The sequence below is a fragment of the Microtus oregoni genome, unplaced genomic scaffold (assembly GCF_018167655.1).
Source record: "Microtus oregoni isolate MIOR12 unplaced genomic scaffold, Mior012 000002F_ref0000024, whole genome shotgun sequence".
Taxonomy (NCBI): domain Eukaryota; kingdom Metazoa; phylum Chordata; class Mammalia; order Rodentia; family Cricetidae; genus Microtus; species Microtus oregoni.
In genome coordinates this window covers 75,930,810-75,958,397 of record NW_024543061.1, presented here as the reverse complement: position 1 = coordinate 75,958,397, position 27,588 = coordinate 75,930,810, and the positions used below count along the sequence as shown (strand labels likewise).

General features: G+C 46.8%; 1 protein-coding gene across 1 annotated transcript in view; it reads left to right on the top strand.

The window, feature by feature from the left end:
- Gucy2c (guanylate cyclase 2C) overlaps positions 1-27,246 on the top strand; it is a 79,447-nt gene extending 52,201 nt beyond the window's left edge. Inside the window, exons 16-27 of the mRNA XM_041637796.1 lie at positions 1,206-1,292; positions 2,458-2,590; positions 3,384-3,521; positions 4,680-4,768; positions 5,493-5,584; positions 8,398-8,556; positions 11,274-11,466; positions 12,703-12,877; positions 14,436-14,534; positions 15,898-15,992; positions 19,858-19,934; positions 22,495-27,246. Coding sequence (XP_041493730.1) covers positions 1,206-1,292; positions 2,458-2,590; positions 3,384-3,521; positions 4,680-4,768; positions 5,493-5,584; positions 8,398-8,556; positions 11,274-11,466; positions 12,703-12,877; positions 14,436-14,534; positions 15,898-15,992; positions 19,858-19,934; positions 22,495-22,669 — 1,512 coding nt within the window. The 3' untranslated portion in view covers positions 22,670-27,246. The remainder of the gene's footprint in view (positions 1-1,205; positions 1,293-2,457; positions 2,591-3,383; positions 3,522-4,679; positions 4,769-5,492; positions 5,585-8,397; positions 8,557-11,273; positions 11,467-12,702; positions 12,878-14,435; positions 14,535-15,897; positions 15,993-19,857; positions 19,935-22,494) is intronic.
- Positions 27,247-27,588: the final 342 nt, after the last annotated feature.

Here is a 27,588-nt window from a genome sequence, read left to right as displayed (position 1 = left end):
ATGCTGTTCAGTCTGACTCCCCAAGGTCAGTCTCCAGGCAGTGTCTGCTCACCTTTCCCCCCTACCTGATGGTGAAATTCACCCAACACCTGCTTTCTTTCTTTTTTAAAAAAAATATTCATTTTATTTATTATGTATACAATATTCTGTCTACGTGTATGCCTTCAGGCCAGAAGAGGGCACCAGACCTCATTACAGATGGTTGTGAGCCACCATGTGGTTGCTGGGATTTGAACTCAGGACCTTCAGAAGAGCAGGCAATGCTCTTAACTGCTGAGCCATCTCTCCAGCCCCCTGCTTTCTTTCTTTGGAGGTTCTGAGACAGTCTCACATAGCCCAGGCCGACCTCTAACTAATTATATAGCCCAGGTTGCCCTTGAAATTCTGGTCCTCCTGCCTCCACCTCCTAAGTGTAGTGCATGTTTGGTAATGACAGCCAATGGCTATGTTTCTGGTTTATGTATTTCCTGTACCATACGCTTTATCATTATCTTAGGTTACTATGCTATAGTGTTGATTATTTTAGAACAATACTTCCATTTATTGAAAAAAAATACCTTACTTTAGAGCAGTACGCTGTGTTAGTCAGCTACACAGTTCATCTCTACTTTCTTTTCTTTCCTTCCTTCCTCTTTTCTTTTCTTTTTACTTTCTTGAGAGAGGGTTTTGCTACATAGTCCAGGCTGATCTCACACTGGTAGAAATTCTCTTGTTGAAGATTCCCGAGTCATTTTGATGGTACTTGATTTATTCTTGTGTTGTTTTTTTAATCATGACCCTGGGAGCAAGATCGTGCAGAGAAGGAAAGAAAGAGAGAGACAGAGAGAGAGACTGTGTGTGTGTGTGTGTGTGTGTGTGTGTGTGTATCTGTGTCAGAGTGTGGGAGAGAAAGCCATTCTACACTAAAGCATGTCCATGGTCTAGAGGCTTTGTGCCCTGTGGTCTGGACTTTGAAGGTCCTGGGCTCTAGGTTTGACTGAGGACACCGCATAACAGTCACACAGTAAAATCATTTAACCCACTTCTCAGACTGTAGCTCTGTCAAACAACCCGGGATGGTGTGCGATGATAAAACCATGGCATCCCAGTGTGTTCCTTACTCAACAGCCCCGTGATTGGATTACTGGACTCCTAATCTCTCCATGCCGTCTTTCCCACAGTGTTTCATCTTCTTCCTTGTGTGTGTGTTTTTCTCTCCTCCTCAGGAAGTTCTAAATGACACGATTTCTTACCCCGATGGCACATTCATGGACTGGGAGTTTAAGATCTCTGTCTTATATGACATTGCTAAGGTAAGAGGCATGCACGCAAAAGCATTCATGAAAGTAAGACAGTGTAACAAGTTACTGGGCTTCACCCACGCCGGTTCACCGTAAGTGACAACAGTGGTAGCTATGGCGTATATAGGACTTGAAGAAATAATGTGTGCACTCACGCATTTTTGTTGATTTGTCAGAAATAAAACCCATATGAAATAATTTCCAGTCTGCTAGATTTTAGGAAGTAATCCAGCTCTGTCATTTCCTTCCTAAATGTAAGGTTGTCTTATCAGTCCTTTTAGATCAAGGCAGCAGAGTGCTAGAGACACGTACATGATCACAGTCCAAATGAACAGTAAGTGAAGACACGGAAACAGGAAAAGCAGGGCTGGTGAGATGGCTCAGTTGGTAAAGCGCTTGCCGCTCAAACACGAGAACTGAGCCCAATCTCAGAACCCATGTAAAAATTATCAGCTATGGTGGCACACATCTGTAATTCTAGAACTGGGAAGGAGGAGACAGGCAGATTGGCCCGGGCTCACTGGCCAATCAGCCTGGCCTAACTGTGAAGCTCTGTTCCCAGTGAGAGACTGCCTCAGAACACAAGGCAGGGGCTTTCCAGAAGGCTTCAGGGATGACTCACTTGTCCCACAAGCCTGATGGTATGAGTACAACCCCCAAAACTCACAGCAGAGAGACAACCAACTCCTGGGCGTTGTTCTCTGGCCTCCTCATGCATGCTGCGGCATGCATGCACCCACACGCATGCGTCAAACACACAGCAACAAAAAGAAAACACAATTGAAGAAAAAAGTAATGAGGTAGATGGAACCTGAGTAACAACACAACCAGAGGCTGACGTCTGACCTTCCTTCCCACGCACCCGCACACGTGTCCCCACCCCCTCACATGCAGGACCCCAAAGCCGTATGTCTTGAACAGCGGGCAGCTACCCCACTAGAGCTTACACGCACCGTCCCTTTTGTTCCTATTATGGGCTGTACCCCGCAGCGTACCAGCAAGCACCGGGGTTTTTGCAATCCCTTTAAAGCAAGGTTCACAGCACCAAATTTAAAATTGGATAACATGGCAACATGTACAGAGAAATCAACTCAAAACGTCGTTTCTTTCCTTCAAATGGTCGTTCAGTCAAAGCCTGCGATGGCTCTTTGTTTTCTCACCATCTGAAACATTGCAGGGAATGTCATATCTGCACTCCAGTAAGATTGAGGTCCATGGGCGTCTGAAGTCCACCAACTGCGTGGTGGATAGTCGGATGGTGGTGAAGATCACAGATTTTGGGTGCAATTCCATCCTACCTCCAAAAAAAGGTCTGTGCATTTTTTTACTTTATTGAAATTTCTACCTAACTTACATAGTCATTTTCAGTATCGTGGAGAAAGCCCAGAAAAAGACCACAAAGACACACAAGTTGTGTGAGGGTGGTATGCAAGCCTTTCCCCTCCGTTCTTTAGCACAAGTCACCGAGAAGTGACCTCAGAAATCTAGAACTCATTCCAACATACTTTCTAGCTCCAAAATTGAAGGTCTCATTTCCAACTCTATGTAACAATCCTTTGGGTTTTGTCCTCCAAAGTAGAGGAGAAATTATAATCCTGCCTCTATTTCCACAATCCTGTGAGTTTAACATAGTATTGGACTAAATATTTCCATTTGTATGGGTGCACATTCACTTGTGAGCTCCAGAGAAGCCTGAGGCTAGGCAGGAGGTGGTCTCACATCTACACCCCAGGCCTGTCCATCAGGCCTTTCTGACTGACCAGCTCGGCCTGGGGAATCAGTCTCCACATTCTGAGAGCTGGCTTGGCAGGCAGTCACCACATCCTCCCAGCACTCACATGGGTTCTGGGGTCGTCACTGTCACACAAGTGCTTTGCCCACGGGGCCTACCTCCCATGTCCTAATGAGATCTTATAAAAGACCTGCTGGGTACCACGTTGGCTCCTAAAGCAAAGAAACAGAGCTTTTAATAAGGTGAGACATAGCCCATCGTCCTCAGCTTTTCCCAGCTGTGTCTGCTGATTACGGATGTCTGTTACCTGAACTTTCAGCCTAAGTAAAACCACCTCCCTCAACTTTGTCCTGTTGGCGTCTCACACACAGACCTGTGGACTGCCCCGGAGCACCTGCGCCAAGCCAACATCTCTCAGAAAGGAGATGTCTATAGCTTCGGGATCATTGCCCAGGAGATCATCCTTCGCAAGGAAACCTTCTACACGCTGAGCTGCCGGGACCAGAATGGTGAGTCCGACCTCTTCCACAGCCTGGCCCGGAGCCAGGCGATCTGCACTCTAGACTCTCGGGCCCATCTCTAGTCCCATATTCCAGGCCTCTCACCTGCTCAAGGAATGACTTTCTCTGAGTCGCACATTCTAGTATTGCAAAGGCTCAAGATTAGAGCGCTAGGCCAAGTGCCATTATTATGTATATCACACAAGGGTGCTAAAGGATCTTCCTTCTCTTTCTAGTGTCCACACCTGTGATCCCAACACTCTGGGGTGGAGTGTCTTAGTTGGGGTTTCTATTGCTGTGAAGAGACACCATGACCATGGCAGCTCAGTTGGGGTGGTTTGCTTACAGCTTCAGAGGTTCAGTCCACCGTCATCATGACGGGGAGCATGGCAGCATGCAGGCAGACGGTAGCTGACAGTCCTCCATTGTGCAGGCAACAGGAAGTTGACTGACAGTCACACAGAGGGAAATGAGGCAGAGAGACCACAAAGTCTGTCCGGACAGTGATAGACTTCCTCTATCAAGACCACACCTCCTAAGAGTGCTGCTACCTTTGGGGAACATTTTTTTTAACCACCACATGGAGGCAGGAGAATCAGAAGTTCCTGACTACTTTAAAGTCAGCCTGGCCTGCATGAGACCCTGTCTCAGAAAAGCCAAAACAAAAAACCAACAAACAAACAAAACAACAATACACACATTCTTCCTGCACCCTCTGGCTCTCCTCCTGATCACAGAAGGGAAGTTACCTGCCTACTAGCTAGACTAGCACCTGCTAGTGAGACTGCATTCTCATCCGGCTTAGTTTTCTGTCCCGTTCTCACTGAGGGCAAGCACTTTACTCCGTTCATCCGGTCTTCACTTTCTGAGCATTTACTATGCACTAACCCATGACTGGAGGTCAGGTGACTGCGGGATCTGGGAGGCAGGGGAGGGAGCGTGAGACAGAGAGAGCCCTATGGAGGCAGTGGTAGAATCTGAGCTGTTGAGGTGTTCAAGTGTTAGCAGCTCCTGGGTTGTGAAGTGGGAGGAGACTCCTCCCACCTGACTCTCCTCGGTCACACTCCTACTGGACTAAAGAGCCAGCATGGGGTGAGCCAATTCAGAGGTGACCAACAGTCCATGCTGGAGTTCCTCTTGTGATGTAATTATTCTCATCCCAATCAGAGAAGATTTTCAGGGTGGAAAACTCAGATGGGATAAAACCGTTCCGTCCGGATCTGTTCCTGGAAACTGTCGATGAGAAGGAGCTGGAGGTAAGTCGGTGTTCCCGGTCTTCAGCGATCGGTCTACCATAGAGTCTGTGGGCAAAACTGCAAAAATGTATTCATGTAGAGAAACGCTACATGGCCTCCAGGTTCCTGGGAGGTGGCCGATGCCTCCTTAACAAGCTCTCGGTGGCTTTCCTGGCGTGTAGCCCCAGTCACATCCTCTTGCCTCTCCTGTTTTGCTTTTTCTCATCTCTTCTGCCAATTAGAACACAAGTGACTCCATTTGGACCCACCCAGGGAACCTAGTACAACTGCCCTCTCTCGAGATTTCTCCGTTAATCGCGTTTGAGAAAGTCAAATGGTCTCCTTTGTTGGTAGCTTTTTTCCCCCTTGTGGTTTCAGTTACCAGCAACCACTGAGGTCCAATATTACTAAATGGGAAATTCCAGAGTAAACCATTTATAACCTCATTATTTTTTTACCCTCCCTAAACACCACATGTTCTCATAAAACATTTAATCCCTCCCATAAACCTAGCCTTATCCAAACGGTCTCCACGTTTCAATGAATTGCCCCCGAGAGGCTGGCTGGGTGTGGTGGTGTAGGTGGCAGGGTCCATACCATGAAAAGGGGAGAACCTCAGATTGGTCCTAGCCATCACGGCAGATTTTTATGAGATGCCCCCTGCCTTGATCACGGAGGAGAACACGGTGAGACTCCGTCCTGGAGTTTAGCACCCCGAGCTAAGCCACCTTCTTCTTCTTTGCAGGTCTATCTACTCGTCAAAAACTGCTGGGAGGAGGATCCCGAAAAGAGGCCAGATTTCAAGAAAATCGAAAGCACACTAGCCAAGATATTTGGGTATTGCCGACATTTTTTACTTTTCTTCCTCAATCTTGGATTCCTTAATGATAGATAGCTGACGTTTAGCCACCCCAGGGAATGAAAATGCTTAGGTCTATAAAATTCTCAGGCTGTAACCAACACCTGTCACATAAAATTCAAATGATGCAGAGATAAAAAGGCCACTGCTCAGGGACATACTCATTTATAAAGTTAAGCGCTCAGGGACAAAATAAATCATAATCAATCATATTTTTATTAAAAAAATAGTTTCCAGAGGCTAGAAAAACGGTTAAGTAGTTAAGAGCATGTACTGTATGTAGCCAGGCAGTGATGGCACACGCCTTTAATCTCAGCACTTGGGAGGCACAGGCAGGTGGATCTCATTCGAAGCCATCCTGGTCTACAGAGCTAGTTCCAGGACAGGGTCCAAAGCTACACAGAGAAACCCTGTCTCGAAAGACCAAGAAAAAGGGAAAAGGAAGGAGAAGGAGGAGACAGAGGAGGAAGAAGAGGAGGAGGAGGAGGAAGAGGAGGAGGAGGAGGAGGAGGAGGAGGAGGAGGAGGAGGAGGAGGAGAAGGAGAAGAAGAAGAAGAAGAAGAAGAAGAAGAAGAAGAAGAAGAAGAAGAAGAAGAAGAAGACACATACTGTTCTTGCAGAGGACCCAAGTTTGGTTCAGATAACCCACATCACGAGGCTTACAATGAATTTAACTCCCCCTCCAAGGGGTATGATGCCTCTGGCTTTCCTGGTCAACTGTCTTCAGGGCACAGTTCCTCCACTACACACACAAACATAAGTTAAAAATAAATCTTAAAGAAAATAAAATTTCCAAGAGAACATAAAAGTTGGGGTGTGTAGGCAAGTGGAGAAGACCTGGGAGGCGTTAAGGCGGGGGGGGGGGGGGGGACAGAGTCAAAATATATTGTATGGAAAAAATTAATGAAACATATAATTTCCAGACCCTTCTGTAAGTCTAACCTGGGTCCTGAGATTCTGTAAAGCTCCTAGGAAGTTCTTTTTTAAAGTTTACTTATTTTATATATATGGGTGTTTTGCTTGCATGGATGTCTATGTGCCATGTGCATGCAGTGCTCATAGAGGCCAGAAAAGGCTTCTGACCCTGGGACTGAAGTTACAGATAGTTGTGAGCTGCCGTGAGGGTGCTGGGAATCAACCAGGCCCTCAGGACGAGCACCCAGTGTTCTTAGTCACCTACCCAACTCTCCAGGCCCAAACGGGTAATTCTTAAGACTAGCAGATTCTTAATATTTTTAAGATCTACTCTTCAGTTTTAATTATTTGTGTGATGTATGGATTTGTGCACATGTGTGCAGGTGCCCAAGGAAAATAAAGGCGCCAGATTCCTGGGGTGCTGGGAGATGAACTTGGGTCCTCTAGAAAGCCAGCACGATCTTACTAAGCCATCTCTCCAGCCCCTGAGGTCAGCAAGTTTGAAAGATCTCCAAAATCACCAGCTTTGGTCCAGACACTTTAGATTTGCATTTCTGAATCAGAACAGCATTCAAGGTCAAAGTGGGGGGTATACCCCATTATCCAGTGATACTGAATTCTGGGTGCTGTGTGCTCAGTGCAGACAAGAGCTAGGAATCCAAGTTTCCATGGTAGGGTACCATAATGGCTTGCTGAGGGACAGAGGGTAAAACACCTCCCCTCACAGGCTACCAACTTCCTTGTTCATAAAATTGGAGTGAGCTGGACGGTTTCTAACATTCCTTCCATCCCTGACTTTCTGGAGGTATCATTATGTCCAAAGATCCAGATACCGGGGGAGGTGAGAATCCAAGGCTTGGGTGGGAGCTAAACTAATTGAGATCATGGTCTGCTTGGCAGAATGGCTCCGTTTGTAGCAGGAAAGAACAACAGATTAAATCCCTCCCTTTGCACTCCTTCCCTGACCTGTCACTGAGGTCAGAGGGGCTGTGCAGTACCAATGACATGAACCCTCAGGGAGACACAGGGGCCCCCAGTCTTCAGCCTTGGCTGTGGTTCTCAAACATAGCTGCCCATCTGAAATTCCCTGAGGAACTTTAGGAAAGCCTGACACCTGACTTCTACCCTAGAGCATTTGATGCAACTGGTCTCAGATGTAACCTGGCACTGGAAGTTTTAATAGCTCCCCAGGTGATAAAGATTCACAGTCAAGATGTGAAAACTTTTAATTGAATCCATTCAAAGGAAATAAAACAATCTATCATTATTCCTTGTACCTGCTCCTGATTCCATTCTGCTCAACTAGCCTCTACCGGTGGAGCCAACTAAGAATCCCTTGGGAGCCTCTGTGTGTGTGTGTGTGTGTGTGTGTGTGTGTGTGTGTGTGTCTGTGTGTGTGTGTGTGTCTTGAGACCTTTAGAGATGGCTTAACAGGAGGCTTTTGTCACACAAGACTACAGTGAGTTCAGTCCCCAGAACAACCAAGTTGTCCTCTAACCTCTAAACCTATATCATGGTACTCTCTCTCACACACACACACACACACGGTAGGGGGGACAGAGACAGACATACAGAGAGACAAAGATAGACACAGAGACAGACAAACACACACAGAGACAGAGAGACAGACAAACACACACGTGCACACACACATACACACACACACACACACACACACACACATATTCACACAAAGACAGCCATCTCCTCCTGAGAGCAGAAGTGGGAACCGGTCAATGAGGTGGCATCTTAGAACCTCCCCTCCCCATGCTTTCATATAGTGTAAGCATTATCTTTAATGCACGTGACACTGTGAGAACCCCACATGCCCCTTCTGTGACATGCCTAAGAGCTCTTTGTCTATTACCACCTGCAGCCTTTTTCATGACCAAAAAAATGAATCTTACATGGACACCTTGATCCGACGTCTCCAGCTGTATTCTCGAAACCTGGAACACTTGGTGGAGGAGAGGACGCAGCTGTACAAGGCAGAGCGGGACAGGGCTGACCGCCTTAACTTTATGCTGCTCCCACGGTAAGGCGAGTCTCCTGCAGACGTAGCCTCCCTGATTCCACAGCCAGGCTCCAGGGCTCCCACCTGAACCCTTCAGCGTGCCCGCCTCTCACTGTTACTGGGATTATTCTAGATTTGGTCTGGCCTTATATTTACTTGGGACTGTATAGGATGGCTTCCTTTTGTAGATCCAGGAACAGATTATTGGGGTTGACGGTGCTTGTGCCTTGCCGAGCCCCACATCCGATTCCACTCTGAATTCCTAAAGCAAGGCGTTTTGAGAGAATCCTGGACTGAGCAGAGAGATGTGAGTTCTGACACCTTGTTAAGCCTACAGCCTTCAGGCAAGTCGCTGTCTGTCTGTCCTTAGTCTCAAAAGCAGAAACTCAAGTCTCCCTGTGCAGTGTGTGAACCGTGAGACCTTCAGGCCTTAAGTGTTAGTTTCTTTGCTTTCCTTCTTTAGGTCACCAGGGAACTCTGAGTCGTAAGTAGAGGCTGCCGGTGGGAGAGGAGTTGGGCAACACCGCCTCACCACCCGGGGTTCCAGGAGCCAACATTGGCCTCTTCTTTGTGAAGCTGCGGCATACTCGGGACAGAAGTCCCAAGACAGCTTCATGTTTTCGGAGCACTGGCATTTGAATACGTTCCTGAAGGATGTTAAGATAAACGGGGAATCACACCATGATTGTTTGGCCCATGGCTTTGTACAAGCGAGAAATAATGGTCTCTTCTCATTAAGGTGTGGCAAGCTGTTACTTCAGTGTAAGAAGTTCCAGTAAAGTCCTGGAAACTGAGGCCAGTGTCACAGAAAGGAAACCATCACCTGCCTGTGACATCCATGCTGGACTACACCATAATGGTGGCTTGTCCAGGTTACTCCTTTCTCAACCCCTCCCAGATCCACTGCCTCCCAATCTGATGACTTTTTCCAAATAGATAGATAGTTTCTTCTCTATTAGCCTGGGCAGAGAGGTGGGGGGTGCACACATGCCCCACTCAGTCCCTGAGACTAGGAAAAGCCCAATGGAACCATGAGCCTTCCTGCTCTTACACACAGGCTGGGAGAGCATTCTGAAAATACACTAGAGCCCCCTCCCCCACCGCCACCTCTATGTCAAAAAGGGTAGGTGTTACCGCGTCCCATAACCTCGTTGTATTATGCAGAATCCCTTGCCTGGAAAGTAATGCTTAGTTGACAAAAATAATACTTTCGTTACCGGGTGATAGGCATGGGTTTTCTGGAAGATCCACAGGCATTCTGCAAATGTTACTCTCACTTCCAAATCTTCTCCATCTCCCTGAACATCCAGGGTCTGGGTCGCAGACAGTTCACAGTGCATGGGATTGGTGTTGCTCGGTCCTAGGAACAATTCTTGTCTAATGGGATCACCAGAAATTCCCACTTCCTTTTCAGACCTTCATTTTCTTATCTATATAAAAATGGAGGAATGAGGGACGGTTCAGAGGTTAGGAACATTTGCTCCTCTTGCAAAAGACCTGAGTTCCCAGCACTCACTTGGTGGCTCACAACCATCTCTAACTCCAGTCCCAAGGGATCTTGTGCCCTCTTTCAGCCTCTGCAGGTACCATACACACATGTAGTATATGAGTACATGCAAACAAACACTTGTACAAAATAAAGTAAAATGAGGGATTTGTTCGCATGGTCTGCTGCATTTCCCAGCTTCTAGCTTCTGACTCTAAGGTTCTATATTCCTGCTCAGACTCCCCTCAAAATGACTCTAATGGCAGCAGAGTGTGCCCAACTCCAGTCAGCTCCCATGCCTCCTCCTCCAAAGGAAAGGCATCTTGGCCCCTAAAGGAAGTCCCGGTCCATTTGGATGCTTCTGTTGTATTGCTTGCTCTGAGAAGCTGCACCTTCCATCTCTTCAGTGAAACTTTTCTTTTTTGTTTTTGTTTTTTAAATTTATGTGCACTGCTGTTTTGGCTGCATGAGGGTGTCAGGGACCCTGGAACTGGAGTTACAGACAGCTATGAACTGCCATGTGGGTGCTAGGAATTGGACCCCGGTCCTCTGGAACAGCGGCCAGTGTTCTTAACTGCTGTGGCATCATTCCAGCCCCCAGTGAGGCTTTCTATGTGGTTTCCTTTGGCATCCTTTGCAGAAGTTGCAACTTATATATAGTGTGGTTGACTTTACTTTTCAAAGGACTCAAATCTAGTTCAAAATATCCAACAAATTCCAATTTAAGTATATCAAAATGAACGATGACTGCATTATTCATTTGGCCCGATATTAAATATTACCATGAAGCACATGAGAGGAGTGGAAGTGTTGGCTCTGAGGACAGGGGTAGTGCGCATAGTCTTGGGGTCAATTTCTTAGTCAGTGATGCACTCCTCATCTAGGCTTCTGAAAATGGCGCTGTGCTTGTTTGAAGTCGGTTGTCAATGGAGACATGTATAGGTATTAGAGTTAGACAGGTGTTAGGGCTGTGCATTTATGTATATTATTGATAATCTAAGTTAATGTTGAAAATGCTTTTATTCATCCAAGTTTAAATACATACATACATACATACACATGCGTGTGGGCAATGTATTCATCCACAAAGTGTATGCAATCTCTTCCTTTTGCTTCCTGGGCACTCGCTGGAATTCATTAGAAAGCTCAAATTTCTGAATCCTGGTGACAGTTGCTACAATCTAAATTGTTTATGTTGAGGCAAGAAAACTCTTCAGAGGTTAAACATGGTTTTCGGTCCTCCCTCATCTAGGCCGGTGGTAAAATCCCTGAAGGAGAAAGGCATCGTGGAACCAGAGCTGTATGAAGAAGTCACGATCTATTTCAGTGACATTGTCGGTTTCACAACTATCTGCAAGTACAGCACCCCCATGGAGGTGGTGGACATGCTCAATGACATCTACAAGAGTTTCGACCAGATTGTGGATCACCATGACGTCTATAAGGTAACGGATTGGCCCTCAGGCTGAGACAGCTGGGCAGCCCAAGGCCACAGGGCCTGACACCCTTGCTCCTGCTTCCTGTCACCCCTCGTCCAACAGATACCAAGAGGCTGATAAGAATGCTTCCTGTTCTTCCAGAGGTCCTGAGTTCAGTTCCCAGCTCTCAATTCAGGGGGCTCAGAACTGCCCGTAACTCCAGCTCCAAGGGATCTGTCACCCTCCTCTGTCGTCCCCCAGGCACCTGCGTTTATATGCATGCAGAAGCCCACACACAGGCACATACAAACATGTACCCAAAATAGATAAACCTCTAACACTTGATGAAGTGGTGGCTGAATTCAAGCTGAAACAAAAGATGTGTGGAAGGATGGAGAGAGGTCAGACGTCCAAATGAGCCCCACCTTTAAGGAGAAGTACAGGGGACCAAGTTACAGCAAAAATGAATTCGGGGGACAAATGTAGAGGGAGTGACAGTGTTTCAGATCACCTCCAAAACCATGGGTAGCATTTAAGCTGACTGTGAAAGAAGTGGACACAGTGGAGTTAGGGTAACAGCACAAGACTGTGAAAACGCTTGATTCCCAAAGGCACCTACAATTACTGATGGAAAAAAAAACTATGTAGAAAATGATAATCACTAAAGATGACTTTTCTGGTCATTTAGTATATTACTAAAATTATATAGGGTCAGCTGGATTATTTAATTGGTACAGAGAAGGAGGCACTCACATACCCATACACTTAACAACTGAAATTAAAAGTAAATAATTAAAGAATCTGACTGACTTACATGTAGGTGCCCACGGGGGGCAGAATAGGGCATCTGATCCCCTGGAACTGAGGTTACAAGCAGGTGTGAGCCACTGTGTGGGCCTGGGAGCTGCACCTTGGTCTTTTGCGAGTGCAGCAGGCAGTCTCAACCACTGAGCCAGGTCTCCAGCCCCGCAACCAGATTATCTGAACATTTGCAGAATTGTCGCTCCATCTGCACAATCTGTATAATTATGAGACAATGTGACATGGTTAAAGTCCTCCATAGCTGTTTCGTTGTCAGGTTAACTGACTACTAGAAAAACTTACCTGGAGAAACTGGCATAGAACTGGCCCTGAACGAGGTGCACAGAACTGTGCCCTTACTGAGCTCCCAGCCCCGATTTGTGTGTGCATTCAGTGCAGGCTTCCATTCATTCTGGCGTCTTCCCACCGGGCAGAGCCACTAATGAGACCGTGTTCCCACAGGTAGAAACCATCGGCGATGCCTATGTGGTGGCCAGCGGTTTGCCTATGAGAAATGGCAACCGACATGCGGTAGACATTTCCAAGATGGCCCTGGACATCCTCAGCTTCATAGGGACCTTTGAGTTGGAGCACCTCCCTGGCCTCCCAGTATGGATTCGCATTGGAGTTCATTCTGGTAAGGAGTTGGGCGTCCTAGCAAGTGGGAGTTACTCAAAGCAGAGCACACAAGAGCATCTTGATGTGATTTGCTTTTCGTCAGACTCCTTAAACTCTATGTGCCAAATGTGGGGTTCATTACACATCCTGGCATAGTTAGACCCAGTTCCTAGAGAACACTTGAAACAACACCACGGATAGAATGGCCGTCGCAGACATTCTGAACTTCCAGTGAAGTCGTCACCTCTACTGTCTCACTTATTGCCTTCTGGCGCACAGTCCCAACTTCCTGTTCATCTCCTGTTAGAACAGTGCAATCCTGGGGCTGGAGCGCTGCCTTAATGGTGAGGAAGGTACACTACACTTGGCGAGCACCTGAGTTTAGCTCCCAGCAACCATGCTGGGCGGCTCACAGCCTGGAGATCTGAGGTCCTCTTCCGGTCCCCTCCAGTGCCTGTGTTCATGGGCACCTACCCACACGAAATGGACGCGTGCACGGAATGAAAAGTAAAATCCTTTTTTAGAAAAGGAAAAATACTGTCTTAAAAATATGCGGTTCGGAGGAAAACAGCTGGGCCGATTCCTCCAGCATTTATACCTACTCCACAGAAAACACACGGTGGTAGCCCTGGACTCCAGACCAAACTAATGAGTTTACTTAAGAAAGAACAACTCACAGATGGTGTCCTTCAGATCCAAAGTGCTTCAGCAGGCAATATGGACAGGGAGCATCTACAGACAGAAGACAGAAGTGAGGTTGGTGGGACAGCGCCTGCTCCGAGTCCTCGTCCCACAAGGCCTAGTCAGGAAGGTTTCAAGCTGGAGGCTGTCTGAAAAAATGAGGTGGGGGAGAGAGAGCAGAGGTGAGAGATTCAGGGTAGAGAGCAGCCTCTGGCCTCCAGTTTAGTTTACAGCCTTGAATATAGAGACTGGAGAAGATAAGTAGTCAGCCTTACAGAAACACATAGCTGGAGGGTAACTCATAGCCAGCCTAGGTGTCCAACAACAGAGGATGGAAAAAGAACATGTGGCACATAGGCCCAGTGGATAGGATATCCTGCATATCCTATTTACATTATGATTCATACAGTAGCAAAATTACAGTTATGAAAAAGTAACAAAAATAGTGTTATGGTTTGGGATCACCACAACATGAGCAACTGTATTAAGAGGTCTCAGCATTAGTAGGGTTGAGAACCACTGCCCTAGCTGGAAAGCTAGTCTTCTGTTCACGTGTTCATGTTTAACTCTGCATCCAGTCGTCCCTGCAAACCCTGATGTGATGACCCTTCTTCCCAACGGTCACATTAAGTTTTCCTGGGGAGACAGGAACATCTACTTAGGGCAGCTACCAGAGAGAGCTTGGCGGGCCAGGAAGTCATTCATTGGGTTTTCTTACAAGAGTTTGGGTGACCTCAAATAACCACATCACTCATTCATTAGAAGAATTACACGTGTTCAGCCGTGTCTCCGTGCATTGAAGTATTCAGCCTCACAACCTGACTGTGAGAGACGCTCACCCATCCCAGCTCCATTTTTCAATGTGCAATGATGCTCCTCTTCGTCCTTCGTTCTAGGCCCCTGTGCTGCTGGTGTTGTGGGGATCAAGATGCCTCGTTATTGCCTATTTGGAGATACAGTCAACACCGCCTCTAGGATGGAATCCACTGGCCTCCGTAAGAAGGGGGGTTGCTAATTTTCATAGAGAGCAGAGATTCTTCCAGTAGATGCACTTGTAGACGTCACTACATCGTGGTGAGGTGCTAAGTGTCGGTGAAAGGCAGGTGGACCCTCACATGGGCTAGACTTGACTGAGCCTGTGTTAACAGACTCGCCATGTTTGATTTTGTTGTATTTACCCTGATTATTTTAGCCTTTTTTTCCTTCAGCTTTAGACTGTTTTTGTATTTTTGGACCATGTGCAATGAATTTGGGCATGTTCTAGCTGGACTAACCATGAACTTTAGGATAGACCTGTGTAAGCCGTGTGGTCTCCAATGGGAAAGACATGGACCAGACACACCCTGACTTGGCTTCACCTTTCCTGTTTATTTGATTTCTCTAGAAACTGATTTGTTCTAGGAATTTGTTAGTGCACAAGGTTTCAGGTTCCTCTTCAGACTGGATCAGCCCTTGACATTTTTCTAAGGTGTGTGTCTGGCAGAATTGAGGAACCCTGCACGGCATGCAGTAGACAATCAGTATTAATGATAGTGATAAACATGCAGTAGATGCTCTATCTATATTAATAATATAGTGATAAGAGCAAAAAATGTAGAGTAGAGGGAAGAAAAGCAGTGGCCGGTGATGTCTAAAAGCTGACAAAAGCAGGACCCAGGATAGGATTTGGTAGTTAGGCTGGCTATGCGTTCTTAGCATGTACCGCACAATCAAATCATCAAGAAAAGAACGAGGTGAGAGTCAAGCAGACTCAGACTAAAATACAAACCATCATCTGCATATGTTGGGGGAGTTACTCCGTCTCTCATGGCCTCGGGAAGAGGAACACAGAGGATGAGATGAATCCCTTGTTAGGAGGGTTTCTGGACAGGACTTGGATGATGTGGCGTTATGCACTTGGCGGTCCTCTGGTCCACGGAGGGTGTCCGCTATTCTGGCCACTGTCATGGCTGTGGTGTGGCTGTCGAGCTTCTATCAATGTTGTTCTATCAATGGGCCTTTAGGTGGGACTCCCTCATCGCTTGTTTTTCAGAAGATGATAGTGCTGTTGAAGAGGAAAGTCTGAAAAAACCCAGAACCCAAATCTTCACCTTGTTTGCAGAACCTTAGCTGTTAGGAGTGACAACATTCAGAACCCTAAAAACACAACGCCAGACCCTTTTACTTACATGTAGTATTTTCTCTTCTCACTGACGCTGTTTTTAAAAAGGCCCATTCACTAAAACAGCTGTGTGTGTTTTTCCTCGATGGAGGAGATGCTTAGAGTGCTGTTGACACCGAGAGTCGGGGAGAAACCAACGTGGCCACAGCAGACATCAGCACGGGGGGGACGTTCATTGGTCTGGTTTGTGTTTCCAGCCTTGCGGATCCACATGAGCAGCTCCACGATAGCCATCCTGAAGAGAACAGACTGCCAGTTTCTGTACGAAGTGAGGGGAGAAACGTACTTAAAGGTAAGGAGACGGCAGACACTTGCAAGCAAGCACGCAGACACATGCGGGCCACGTGCGACCCTCCACCAAGAAAGTTAGAAAAGACAAAGGGGAAGAGCCCTTCTCTTTCTCCCTGCAGGACCTCCATCCATCATCACTAGAGAAAGAGCATCCATCCAAGCTGTGAATTCAGACTGCTCTGTGCTCCTGCAAGCCCTTTAGATACCCTGTGCTGGGACCAGTATGCTATAAAGCATTGCTCCCAGGCTGGAGAGGTGGCTCAGAGGTTAAGAGCACTGGCTGCTCTTGCAGAGGACCCAGGTTCAATTCCCAACATCCATATGGTGGGTCACAGCCGTCTGTAACTCCAGTTCTAAGAGATCTGGTGCCCTCTCTGGGTCTCCACAGGTATTGCATGCACACACTATACATACATACAAGCAGACAAAAACACTCATATACATAAAGGAAAATAAATAAATCTAAAAATAATTAAATAATAAAAACCAACGACAGCATCAAAACACGGCTACCATTTCCTCCACCTATATTCACATCTGTCCCTAGTTGCTCCTCCCAACCCGAGAGCTCAAACCAATCAGGATTTACTGAAGTCAAAACTCATTTGCTCATTTTTTACTATAGCTGTCTCGACAGCTGCTTTTACCATTCTGAAGCTGTGGACTGTAGTATTAGGGGCGGCGGGGCCTCTTCCCCAGCACCCCAGCCGCCCGCTCTGCTAGCTTATGCCCGAAATAACAACACACAAACTGTATTCATTTAAACACTGCTTGGCCCATTCTCTTCTAGGCTAATTCTCACATATTAATTTAGCCCATCTCTAATCATCTGTGTATGGCACCCCAAGGTGCGCTTACCAGGAAGATTCTAGCCTATGTCCATCCTGGGTCGGAGCTTCATCCCGGGAGCAGGGCATGGCGTCTCTCTCAGGCGTCTGCTCCCGAGAGAGCAGAGCTGTGGAGTCTCTGAGCTCACTTCCTCTTCCTCCCAGCGTTCTGTTCTGTTTACTCCTCCCACCTATCCTCTAACCAATAAAATGGGCCAGGGCAGTGCCTTTATTAGCCAATGACCTTCCTCCATCAGTGGACCATTGGCTACCAAGATGTGGGTACTCCTCACTACTGAGTCCTTGCTGACCTGCAGGAATCCAGACACCTTGCTGGGCCTCCTGAGACTCTCTGAATGAGCAGAACAGGCATTCTGATGTTTATGACACACGGATGTTTGTGGCTCGAGGCTATAGGTTTTCAATGCTCTGTCTCACTTTTTCTCTCTTGTGTATGTGTGTTAGATACACGTACATGTGTGTACATGTACATGTGTGTACACGTACATGTGTGTACACTTACATGTGTGTACACTTACATGTGTGTGCGCGTGCATGTGTGCACACTTACATGTGTGTATACGTACATGTGTGTACGCTTGCATGTGTGTGCGCATACATGTGTGTGCACTTACATGTGTGTACACGTACATGTGTGTGCACTTGCACTATTGGGACTCCCCTTCATTTTCCGAAGCAGAGTCTCCCATTCAAATCTACAACTGACTAGATACAGTTCGTCTAGATGGCCGGGCTGGCCTGGGGCTTCTCTGTCTTCTGAGGTTGGAGTTATGAGTAGGAAGAAAACCCACCCAGCATTTATGTGGGTTTTGAGGATTCAGACCCTGGTCCTCTTGCCAGTATGACAAGCACTTTCCCTGCTTCTCATGATTGGCACAGCTGCCCTGTGACGCCACCAATTGTCCCCTCTCAGATGCTCTTTAAAATGATCAGAATCTTTTCACTGTTGGTCTGAAGCCGACAACTAACCAAACACTGTTTTTGTCACTAGGACCCATAAATTCTGTGCCATGTAATTGCAGTTGCAAATTGGGAAATGTCACATTTTACATAAAATTTGTCTAATAACGCACTCAGTTTTTGAGTCTTCTACAAATAAATTTACTAACCTGCAATCATTCCTCTAAAATGCCGTTTATAGTCTTGTAAAAAATAAAGTGCTATGAATACTCTCTTAATCTAGACCCATCTGATCTCCTTAGATATAAAACTTAGCAAAAATGGAATTTCGTGTAAGTATCCATTTGTTTCCTAGCCCCGCCCACCCACCATGAGCAAATGTTTCTTCCAGGTGCTTATTATGGCATGTATTTTTGTAATTACGCGCCAAGATAATGAAGCCGCGGCAACAATTTTGTCTCAAAACTTTGTTGTAAAAGGTTAAAAGGACATACAAAGCTGGAGAGAGACGGTTCTTGCTGCCAAGTCTGTCTGCTGGAGAGCAGTCCCACATGCTGGAAGGAGATAGCTGGGCTCTGACTAGCACATGCGTGTTGTCTTAAACACACACATACACACACACACACAATCAAAACAAAGAAAACACACACAGTGGAAAATGATATGCTTGTTAGCACAGCAGAATCAAAATACATCTCTTCCTTTCTCTAAACTTTACATTGCAGGTGTGTTGAATATGTTCTTGTGTGTAATGTATAGATACCAGATGTCAAAACTGGGTGTCATCTCCAGTTGCTCTAAGCCTTATTTAAGGTCTAAATTTTATTTTTTATTATTGGTGTGTCTGTGTGTCTGTGTAACCAGAGTACATCCCTGTGGAGTGTGTTGTCTCTCTCCCCCTCTCTGAGCATGCCCAGGGACCAATCTCAGGCTGTCAGGCTTTCGTGGCAAGTGCCTTTTAAGCCCTGCCAGTATGACAAGCACTGTCTGTGCTTTCTGCCCTGCTGGCCTCACCCTACTTCCTGAGACAGGCTCTGCCACTGAACCCGGAGCTCACTGATTTTCCTAGACTGGCTGCTCAGTGAGCTCCAGGAGCCCACCTGTCCCTGCTCCCCAGAGTGGGAGTTACAGACGTGTTGTAGTGAGAATTTATTTGACCAATGAAAGCAACACATAAAAAGAAGACCCTCCTACACCACAGACATATGCTGCACCCTACTCTGTACTGGGGCGCTGGGGAACTTAGGTCCTCATGTTTCTAAACGAGCTATCTCCTCGGGCCTGAATGTCTTCGTTTTTAAGGTAGGGGTCTTAAAATGTTGCTATACTGTAATCTTGATGTGGGAGTGTCATATATCAATCTGTTGATTTCATTGGTTAAGCAATAAAGAAACTGCTAGGCCCATTTGATAGGCCCACCCTTAGGTGGGTGGAGTAAACAGAACGGAAGGCTGGGAGAAAGAAGCTGAGTCAGAGAGTCGCCATGATTCTCCCACTCCAGACAGACAGAGGTTAAGATCATTCCTGGTAAACCAGCTGGTAGGCTACAGCAGATTATTAGAAATGGGCTAGTCCAGGTGCGAGAGCTAGCCTAGAAGAGGCTAGATAGAAATGGGCCAAGCGGTGTTTAAAAGAATACAGTTTCCGTGTAATTATTTCGGGTAAAGCTAGCCAGGTGGCGGGACACAGCCCGCCACTCCTATTTCAACATAATCTGAAATATCTTCTTGGGAAAAAGAAAACTATTTTGAAAACAGCCTGTCTGGCTGGGCTCACATCTGAAATTGTGGTACTCAATGTCTGAATCAGGAGAGCTGCTATGAGTTTGAGACCATGGTGAGCGCCAATCCTGCCTGGACCATAGTGTAAGATCCTGCCTCCAAATACATAAAGTAATTAGTTATTTAATATACATAATAAATTTTCAAAAACAGAAAGGGAGGGAAAAGGAAAGTAAAAAGACCAGCCTGGTGAGAGACTTCTTAACTTTTTTCTAAATTTTAGGGATGTGCCATGTGCCCTGATGGGCAATGTTGGGGGGTGTTCCTCTTGGAACATGTCATCATAGGGCGGCGGGTGAGAACAGCACCTTCATGGGACCTTTTTTTGTCTCACTAGGGAAGAGGGACAGAGACCACGTACTGGCTGACTGGGATGAAGGACCAAGAGTACAACCTGCCAACCCCACCCACTGTGTAAGCTTCAGGGGTAGTAGGGAGGGGGAGGAGCTGGGAGTCCTTGGTCCAGAGGGGAGGGAGAGGAGCTGGGAGCCCTTGGTCCCGCAGGGAGGGAGAGGAGCTGTCCAGGGTCAGTGGGGAGGAAGAGGAACTGGGAGTAAGAGGTCAGCAGGGAAGGAGAGGAACTGGGAGTCTGGGGTACAGCCGAGGTGGGGGAGGGGGAGGGGAGGAGCTGGGAGTACAGTGTCCAGCAGGGGAAGAGGAGGAGCTGGAAGTCCTGGATCAGGCAAAAAGAGGGGGAGAAGCCCGGAAGTCCTGGGCGGCCCACTATGCTATTTAGAGGTATTTAACCTGACAAGTGCCTGGGGACACAAGAAAGTCTAGAATGTTCCCTTCTCCAGTTGCTGAACTGGAGTATCCAGAATGCCAGTATCTTCCTGAGACTCGGTGACCCAGAATACGCACAACCTCTGGTGCTCTGGAGCCCTAGGTTTACTTCCCTCATGAGTCAGTCAGAAGTGTGTTCTCAGTGAAGTCACACCGGGCTACTCCTGTTCCATTGTCCCAGGGAGGCTCCACCTGGGAAAGGGGAAGGAGGCGTCTCTGGACCTAGAAGAGATTCTGTTCTTATTTAGCTGACTTTGGTTTCGTTTTGTTTCACTGACTCCTTCCTTTTCTTCTGTCCTTCTAAGGTTGATTTCTGGTTGTGCCAATGATGTAGCTGCAAGATGATAGATTGATAGATGAAATATATAGATGAAGTATATGATATGTGAACACACACACACGCACATGCGCACGCACGCGCACACACACACACACACAGGGACACTCAGACTGAGACAAGGTCACTATGTAGCCCAGACTGGCCTCCACCTCTCAGTCTTCCTTGCTGGCTTTCTCTAGGCATATGCCACATGCCTTACCAGGTTATATTGTAAAGAGTTTGTCTTCCTTAAAATGAACTTGATTTACCAGGTGTGTTGGCATATACTTTTAATCCCAGCTCTCAGGAGACAGAGGCAAGTAGATCTCTGTGGGTTTGAGGTCAGGCTAATCTGCATTAACACTGTCTCAGACACAAAGGGAGGGGGAGGCCCCGGAGAGGTGGCTCAGTGATCAGGGAACCTGTGTTCAGTTTCCATCCCCTTAGTTCTGTAACTCCAGTCCCAGGGGATTTGATGCCCTCCTTTGGATTCTGTGAGTACTGCAATACACCCCACCCCACCTCTATCCACCTGTAATTAAAAATAAAATAAATATGGGGGCTGGAGAGTTGGTTCAGCATCTAAGACTACCTGCTGCTCTTCCAGTGGACATGAGTGTGTTTCCCAACACCCGCATCTGGTTATGAATGCCTGCAACTCCACTTCCAAAGGGTCGTATACTTTCTGGCTTCCACAGGCACCACACAGGACATACATTCACACACAGAAATACACAGAAATGAAAATCATGAAGATGCAAGCCTCTTTCACTTGGTGAAATGCTGGTCACATTCTGCTCAGGAAACCTCAGAAATCTAGGGTTGTGTTCTGCCTTGCTTGGAACAAAAGAAAGCAGTGCCACACCTGTTTGCCCCTTATGAGAACAGCACGGGAGCTGGAGAGATGGCTCAGAGGTTGAGAGCACTAGCTGTTGTTTCAGAACACTTGAGTCCAGAGGACCCAGGTTTGAGTCTCAGCACCCACATGGCAGCTCACAACCATTAGTATTTCTAGTTCCAGATACCCCTTCTGGCCACCTGGGCAGCAGGCACACCTATGGTACAAGACACACAAGCAGACAAAGCACCTACACACAACAACAGCAACAACAATAACAAGGATAGAAAATGCTGGAAGCAGAGAGGCTCTCTGCATTTCCACTCCTGCCCCCTTCTGTCCACTGGTGTCCCCAAAGAGGAAGATACCAGCCTCGCCTAAAGTCACAGTGCTAGGTCTTACCACGGAGTCTGCATTCCTGTGATAGGAAGATTTCCTATCTCTCTAGCAGGTTTCATTTCTGAAGGAGGCTCAAGTTGTCCAGTCCATTAACAAGTTTCCTGCCCTAGCCCTGTGGCTGTTGCAATGGCTTTGGCTGGAGGAGAGAGCCTCTCGTTCAGAAGCCCATTGGCTAGCAGACAGAAGGCAAGCCGAGTCAACCCGGGAAGCCTGGCTTCAAACTAGAACTGCCCAGATCCTTCTAAACTTTGGAGACCCACTGCCATAATGAGCCCTCTCCACACAACCCTCAAATTCATGGCTATGTGGGTAACCGTGTGTTTCCAGGGCTGTGTGGTACAGTCCTGAGATTCCTCATTTCTGTTCTGGATCTCGGTGGCTCTTCTGCCGTGTTCCCCAATTCTAACAACATATTTCACTTTGAAAGAGAAAGACCCATTTTCTGTCTACAATACCTTACACTGACACAGGGCAGGAAAGCCGGTTTTCTGGAATCGTGAATGGCAATGGTGATTTTGTACTCCCTGCATTTCCTGTGTGTAGCATGGAACAGGCACCCACTGGGTAAGGTCTGAAGCTAAGGGACGTTCCGCGTGGATAGCTGACAACTTTTTCTCTCCCCACACCCTTTCCAGGGAGAACCAACAGCGCCTGCAGGCAGAGTTTTCAGACATGATTGTCAGCTCCTTACAGAAGAGAGAGGCCTCGGGCGTGAAGAGCCGGAGGCCCACACGGGTGGCCAGCTACAAAAAAGGCTCCTTGGAATACCTGCAGCTGAACAACTCAGACCACGAGAACACCTATTTCTAGACCTAGGTGAGGTCTAAAACTGACAGTAGCGACCTCCAGTGTCCCGGATCTGCAATTTCCAGAGACCTCTATGACACAGACAAGCGCTTATGCTCGCTGCCCTGCCTGGAACATAGAATTCCTCTGCAAGTCACATGGGTGTTCTGGTTTTGTTTTGGTTTTTTTGTTTGTTTGTTTGTTTGTTTTTTTGGCTTTTGGTTTTTTGGTTGTATTAGACAGAGTCTCATGGATGTCAAATGTCCTCAATCTCACTGTGGAGCAGAGGATGACTTTGAACTTCTAGGATCCTCCCACGCTACCTCCCCACAGAGATGTGTGTCCTTGGCAGTGGGATGGCCCTGTACTCCAGAGATCCCAGTCCCACGGTTGTCCCAGAACATCAGCCTGGAGAAGAGCAGGAAGGAATATGCTATCTAGAATTTGGGTTTTTGTTCTTATTTCTTTTTGTTTTGTTTACTGGCTCTTTCTTCTGCACACATGAGAGAATTTTTTTTTAAATTGTCTCAACTCTATTTTAAGTAGCCTATCTTTGTGAAAGTGTGCTTAACTCATGATTTTTTTTCAGAACTCCTGCTAGATATTTGGTACAGATAAACATTTTGAGAGTCTGGTATGTGTTTCTACTGTCTGCTCCTCTGCCTGGGACTACCAGCCATCAACTCCTGCATGCTGAAAGAATCAGACAAGGCTCAGGGACAAGATCCTTGAAAGTCACCCTCTATGCATGGGGACATTATTGATTTAAAACAGCGTTTTTGCCTCACCCTGTCTACTTAGCAACATGAATGTGCTACAGGTGTCATGACAGGGACCTGAGAAGGGGCCAGGCAGAGGTTCAATTCCTACGCTGCTCTGTTCTGCCTAGGAGGTCACCAGTATCCCTAAGCATCTGCTCTCTCTGACAGGGTAGCCTCTTCCTTAAGTGACACATGGCTCTCCTTGTATGTGACAGCTCATACATATCTCATGTGATGTCTATGTATATCTCCTATCGTTTTGATCTGTGTACACACGCCCTCTGCATTAGATGCTTTAGTTGCTGTGATAAAATAGCACAGCAAAAGCAGCTTATAAAGAAAGAGTTTATTTTAGTCTATGGTTCCGGAGGCAGAGAGCCCACAACAGCAGGATGTCATGACAGCAAGAGCAGGGGCTGAGAGATCGTATCTTTAGCAGTAGTGTTCAGGAAGTATGGAAGGCTATAGAAAGCCCACCCCCGGGGGCATCCATCCTCCAGCAAGGCTCCACCCACAACCTCCCCAAACAGTGCCACCGAGTGGGGACCAAGTGTCCAAATACATGTTGGGCCCCACCACACTCACCAGATAAACTTTTAGATTCAGCTCGTATGAAATCAATATGGAATCATTAATTGGGCATTGTCATGGTAATTCTAAAAGGAGTGGTTTTTACAGCACATTAAAAGCCCTCAGTGGTCACGCACTGCTCAGCACAACTGCACATGCGTGATCAACGTGAGAAGAATCCATGCATGGTAGGGTCATGTGCAGTAAGAAAATCGATCATGTGTGACCTAACCTGGTACCCAAACTTTGCCTTTTAGGAATCAGCTCCTTCTCTTCGCATAAAAATGAATCCCAGGCCGGGCAGTGGTGGCGCATGCCTTTAATCCCAGCACTTGGGAGGCAGAGCCAGGCGGATCTCTGTGAGTTCGAGACCAGCCTGGTCTACAAGAGCTAGTTCCAGGATAGGCTCCAAAACCACAGAGAAACCCTGTCTCGAAAAAAAAAAATGAATCCCAAATAGTAACTGGGATCCTTGAGGACAATCACTCAAGCGGCCTACTGTCAGCCTGGACAGGGTCTCCTCCTACAGCCTACACTGTCACTTCGCTCCAAATAAGCTGTCCCACATCTTCTGCAAATCTGTGTGAGCCTCTCCTTTGTATTTTTTTTTCCTAGCAGAGACCACCACCATTGACAGTAGAGTAGCTTGTAAAATACATTGCAGATCTTTAGTCTGTTTCCTGGCTCCCTCTTCTGGCCTTCTCGGGTAACTGCACACAGGTGAAACACAAAAATAAAAACAAATTTTAGAGAAGGAAGCCTGATATCAAGTTGTAGAAGGCCTTGAATCCAGATTCAAGGATTTGGTTTGCTCTTTGACTGGCCATGAAATAGTGTAGGGAAAGAGCATGACACACAGAAACCCGGGATTTAGGACAGGCAAGCTGGCAGAGGCATGCAGGAACAAACATGATGGACGGAGAAAAAAAGCCTCCCACACTCGCCTTCGATTGGGAAACTCCAGGAGTCTAGGCATGAGAAGACACGTGACTGCTGTGGTAGCAATGAGTATTTGAAAGTTCAAATAGACAGAATTCGGGGACCAATTAGAGCCAGAACGTAAGGAAACAGGAACGCAAAGAAAACACCAGCACGAGCATTTCTGTAAGAAGGGAGATGCAATAGTCTTGGTGAGACAGAGAAGCCGTGTAGCAAACCTGCCTCGAGGAAGGTGTTGACTATGACCGTGACCTTGCGGACCTTTTGCACGGTGGGCATCCTGTGGTATTTTGATCTCGGGCTAGGAAAGCAGTGATAAGTGGTTTGGGAATGACGTGTGGACTAACGACAGGAAACATACAGATGGGTATGGTTGCCAGGTAGGAACTTAAAGACAGAACAAGGAGGATACAAAAACTCTTCACATGAATTTAGAAATGGGGCATTGACCTTTTACATCACTGAGGCAAACTCCTGCTGGGGGTAACTGAAGGGAGGAAGGGTTAATCGGCTCATGGTTCCAGGGCTGTAATCCACAATGGTAGAAAAGGCATGGCACAAGGCTCTACCCACGGCAGCATGAAGGCATGATAGCTTTATGTTCCATGGGGCCAATAAGGCAACAGAACTCGGGGCAGAGCCAGAAGCAGAGAGTCCTGACTGATAAACTGTTCTCCGTGTTTCATACAAGCTCGCATACGTGGTCCTGTGCTCGTGCACGTGGTGATTCTATCTGATAAGAGTCACGTGCATAAGCAATGAATTCATGTAATGGAACCCCTAACTCTCAGAGGCACAGAGGGACCCCATCTTGGCATCTCCTGCTCTCTCTTTGTCAGCTCTACAGGCTCACGCTTCTTTCCTCAGCGGACTTGACGTGGCCTTGGCTGCCTCCTAAGTCTCTTCCAAAACACATTCGAGTTCTGCGCCTCTCAGCACAAGCCTGCTGCTGATTTCAGACATCATCGTTCAGTGAACCACAACAATGGGAACTTTGGAACCTCGGGGATTGCACCGATCATAACTTCGGGGAGTCGGGAGAGGGATATGAGCGTGTGCTGCTCGGTTAGGAAAATGCTTGAAGTTGTAATTACTGTGCCTAAGAAATCCTCGTAACAAAAATGCCTCTGGTCTGCAAGCCCCTTGCCCAAGGACAGACAGTTCCTGAAATTCTGAAAGCTGTTGTTTATGGGAGATAACAAGCCACATTTTCACTCCGCTAAACAAGTTTGTTTGGTCCATCTGCAAACAGATGCGCTTGATCACACGTGGGCAGAGGGTCACAGGCAGGAAATACGTCAGGGTGTACACTTGGGATTGGACCTGATGGGAAGTAATTAAGCCACTGCAAAACTTGATTCAGGATCCTTTTTCTGGGGAAGCAGAGGTGAAATTGGCCAGAGTCCATTCACTGGACTGGTATTTAGTTAAAGCTTGTTTCAAACTTGGCTTTAAATTGTGATAGTGATCTAATTCTCAACGAGTTCCCATCCAAACCAGCAGTTTCTTGCTCTTTTTTTCCTCTGATGTCTGAATCTCATGGCACTACCAGGCATGCCAGTCTGCAGCATGCTATGTTTTCATCTACACGAATATTGTACTTATTGTGAGTGAAATCATTGACCTTTATGCAGTTCACTCCTGTTTCTGAGTAAAGCAGTTCCCAGGAGATTAGCACCTGCCAATCAACTTTCTGCACATGCAAAGTTGAATTAAAATCCCGGACTATGGGGACACCGCCTGGGTGATTTTCTTACTGGCAGTGCCCCATCTGGGCTCGCAGCTACCAGCTTCCTAGAATGTATTGTGTCATTCAGCCTACAGCACTTCCTGCTCGACTCCACTCCTGGCAATGAAAGCTGTGTCTCACTGTTGTATCATCTTCTAACACCTTTTTCCTCACAAATCGTTCTCATGGACCAGTAAGTGTCAAATAACTTTGCAGGGCCGCCACTTTGCTTTACTAAATAAAGCAGAAATGTCTCTGAATTGAACTGTGTGGACAGAGAAATGCTAAGCTGGCCCCCTGCATGCTTCTCCCGACTGCTAAGGTCTACACTGAGAGCCTTCTCCTTTGGCCTCACTCCGGATGACCTCTTGCAAGCCCCACCTTATTCTAAGCTGTGTGATTCCTCCCTTGAACTTCCAGAACACCCTCTGCTGTCAATTACCAAAATGACTAAACTGCTTTTGAGTGGCGTGCGCTTGCCCTGCCCGTCCTAAGGCTGTGAGATCACTAAGAGGACAACTTCTAGTTCATTCTTCTCTGTGTCCCCAATGACAGGTCTAAAGTGCTCACCCAACCTGTAGGCCAAGGATGGTTGAATTACTGGGTGTTTATCTGCATTTTGGCCATCTTGTCTATTTTCATATTTAGTTGAGTAAGCCTGTCCATCTAATCACATAATTATATTACAGAAACAACAATGAGAAACTTTGAATATATACTGGGATGCAGAGTCTTTGCATCCATTAGGTTTTTGTTTGTTTGTTTGAGACTAGGTCTCACTATGTAGTCCTGGCTGGCCTTGAACCATCATGCCCAGACTGCGTCCTTTAGCTTCTGAATCTTCAAAACAATACTATAGCAGTCAGAGGCAGCAATTATTCTTTCAGATTTTCAGACAAAGAGATGAAAAATAAACCTATATAAAAGTTGTATTCTTAAAATTA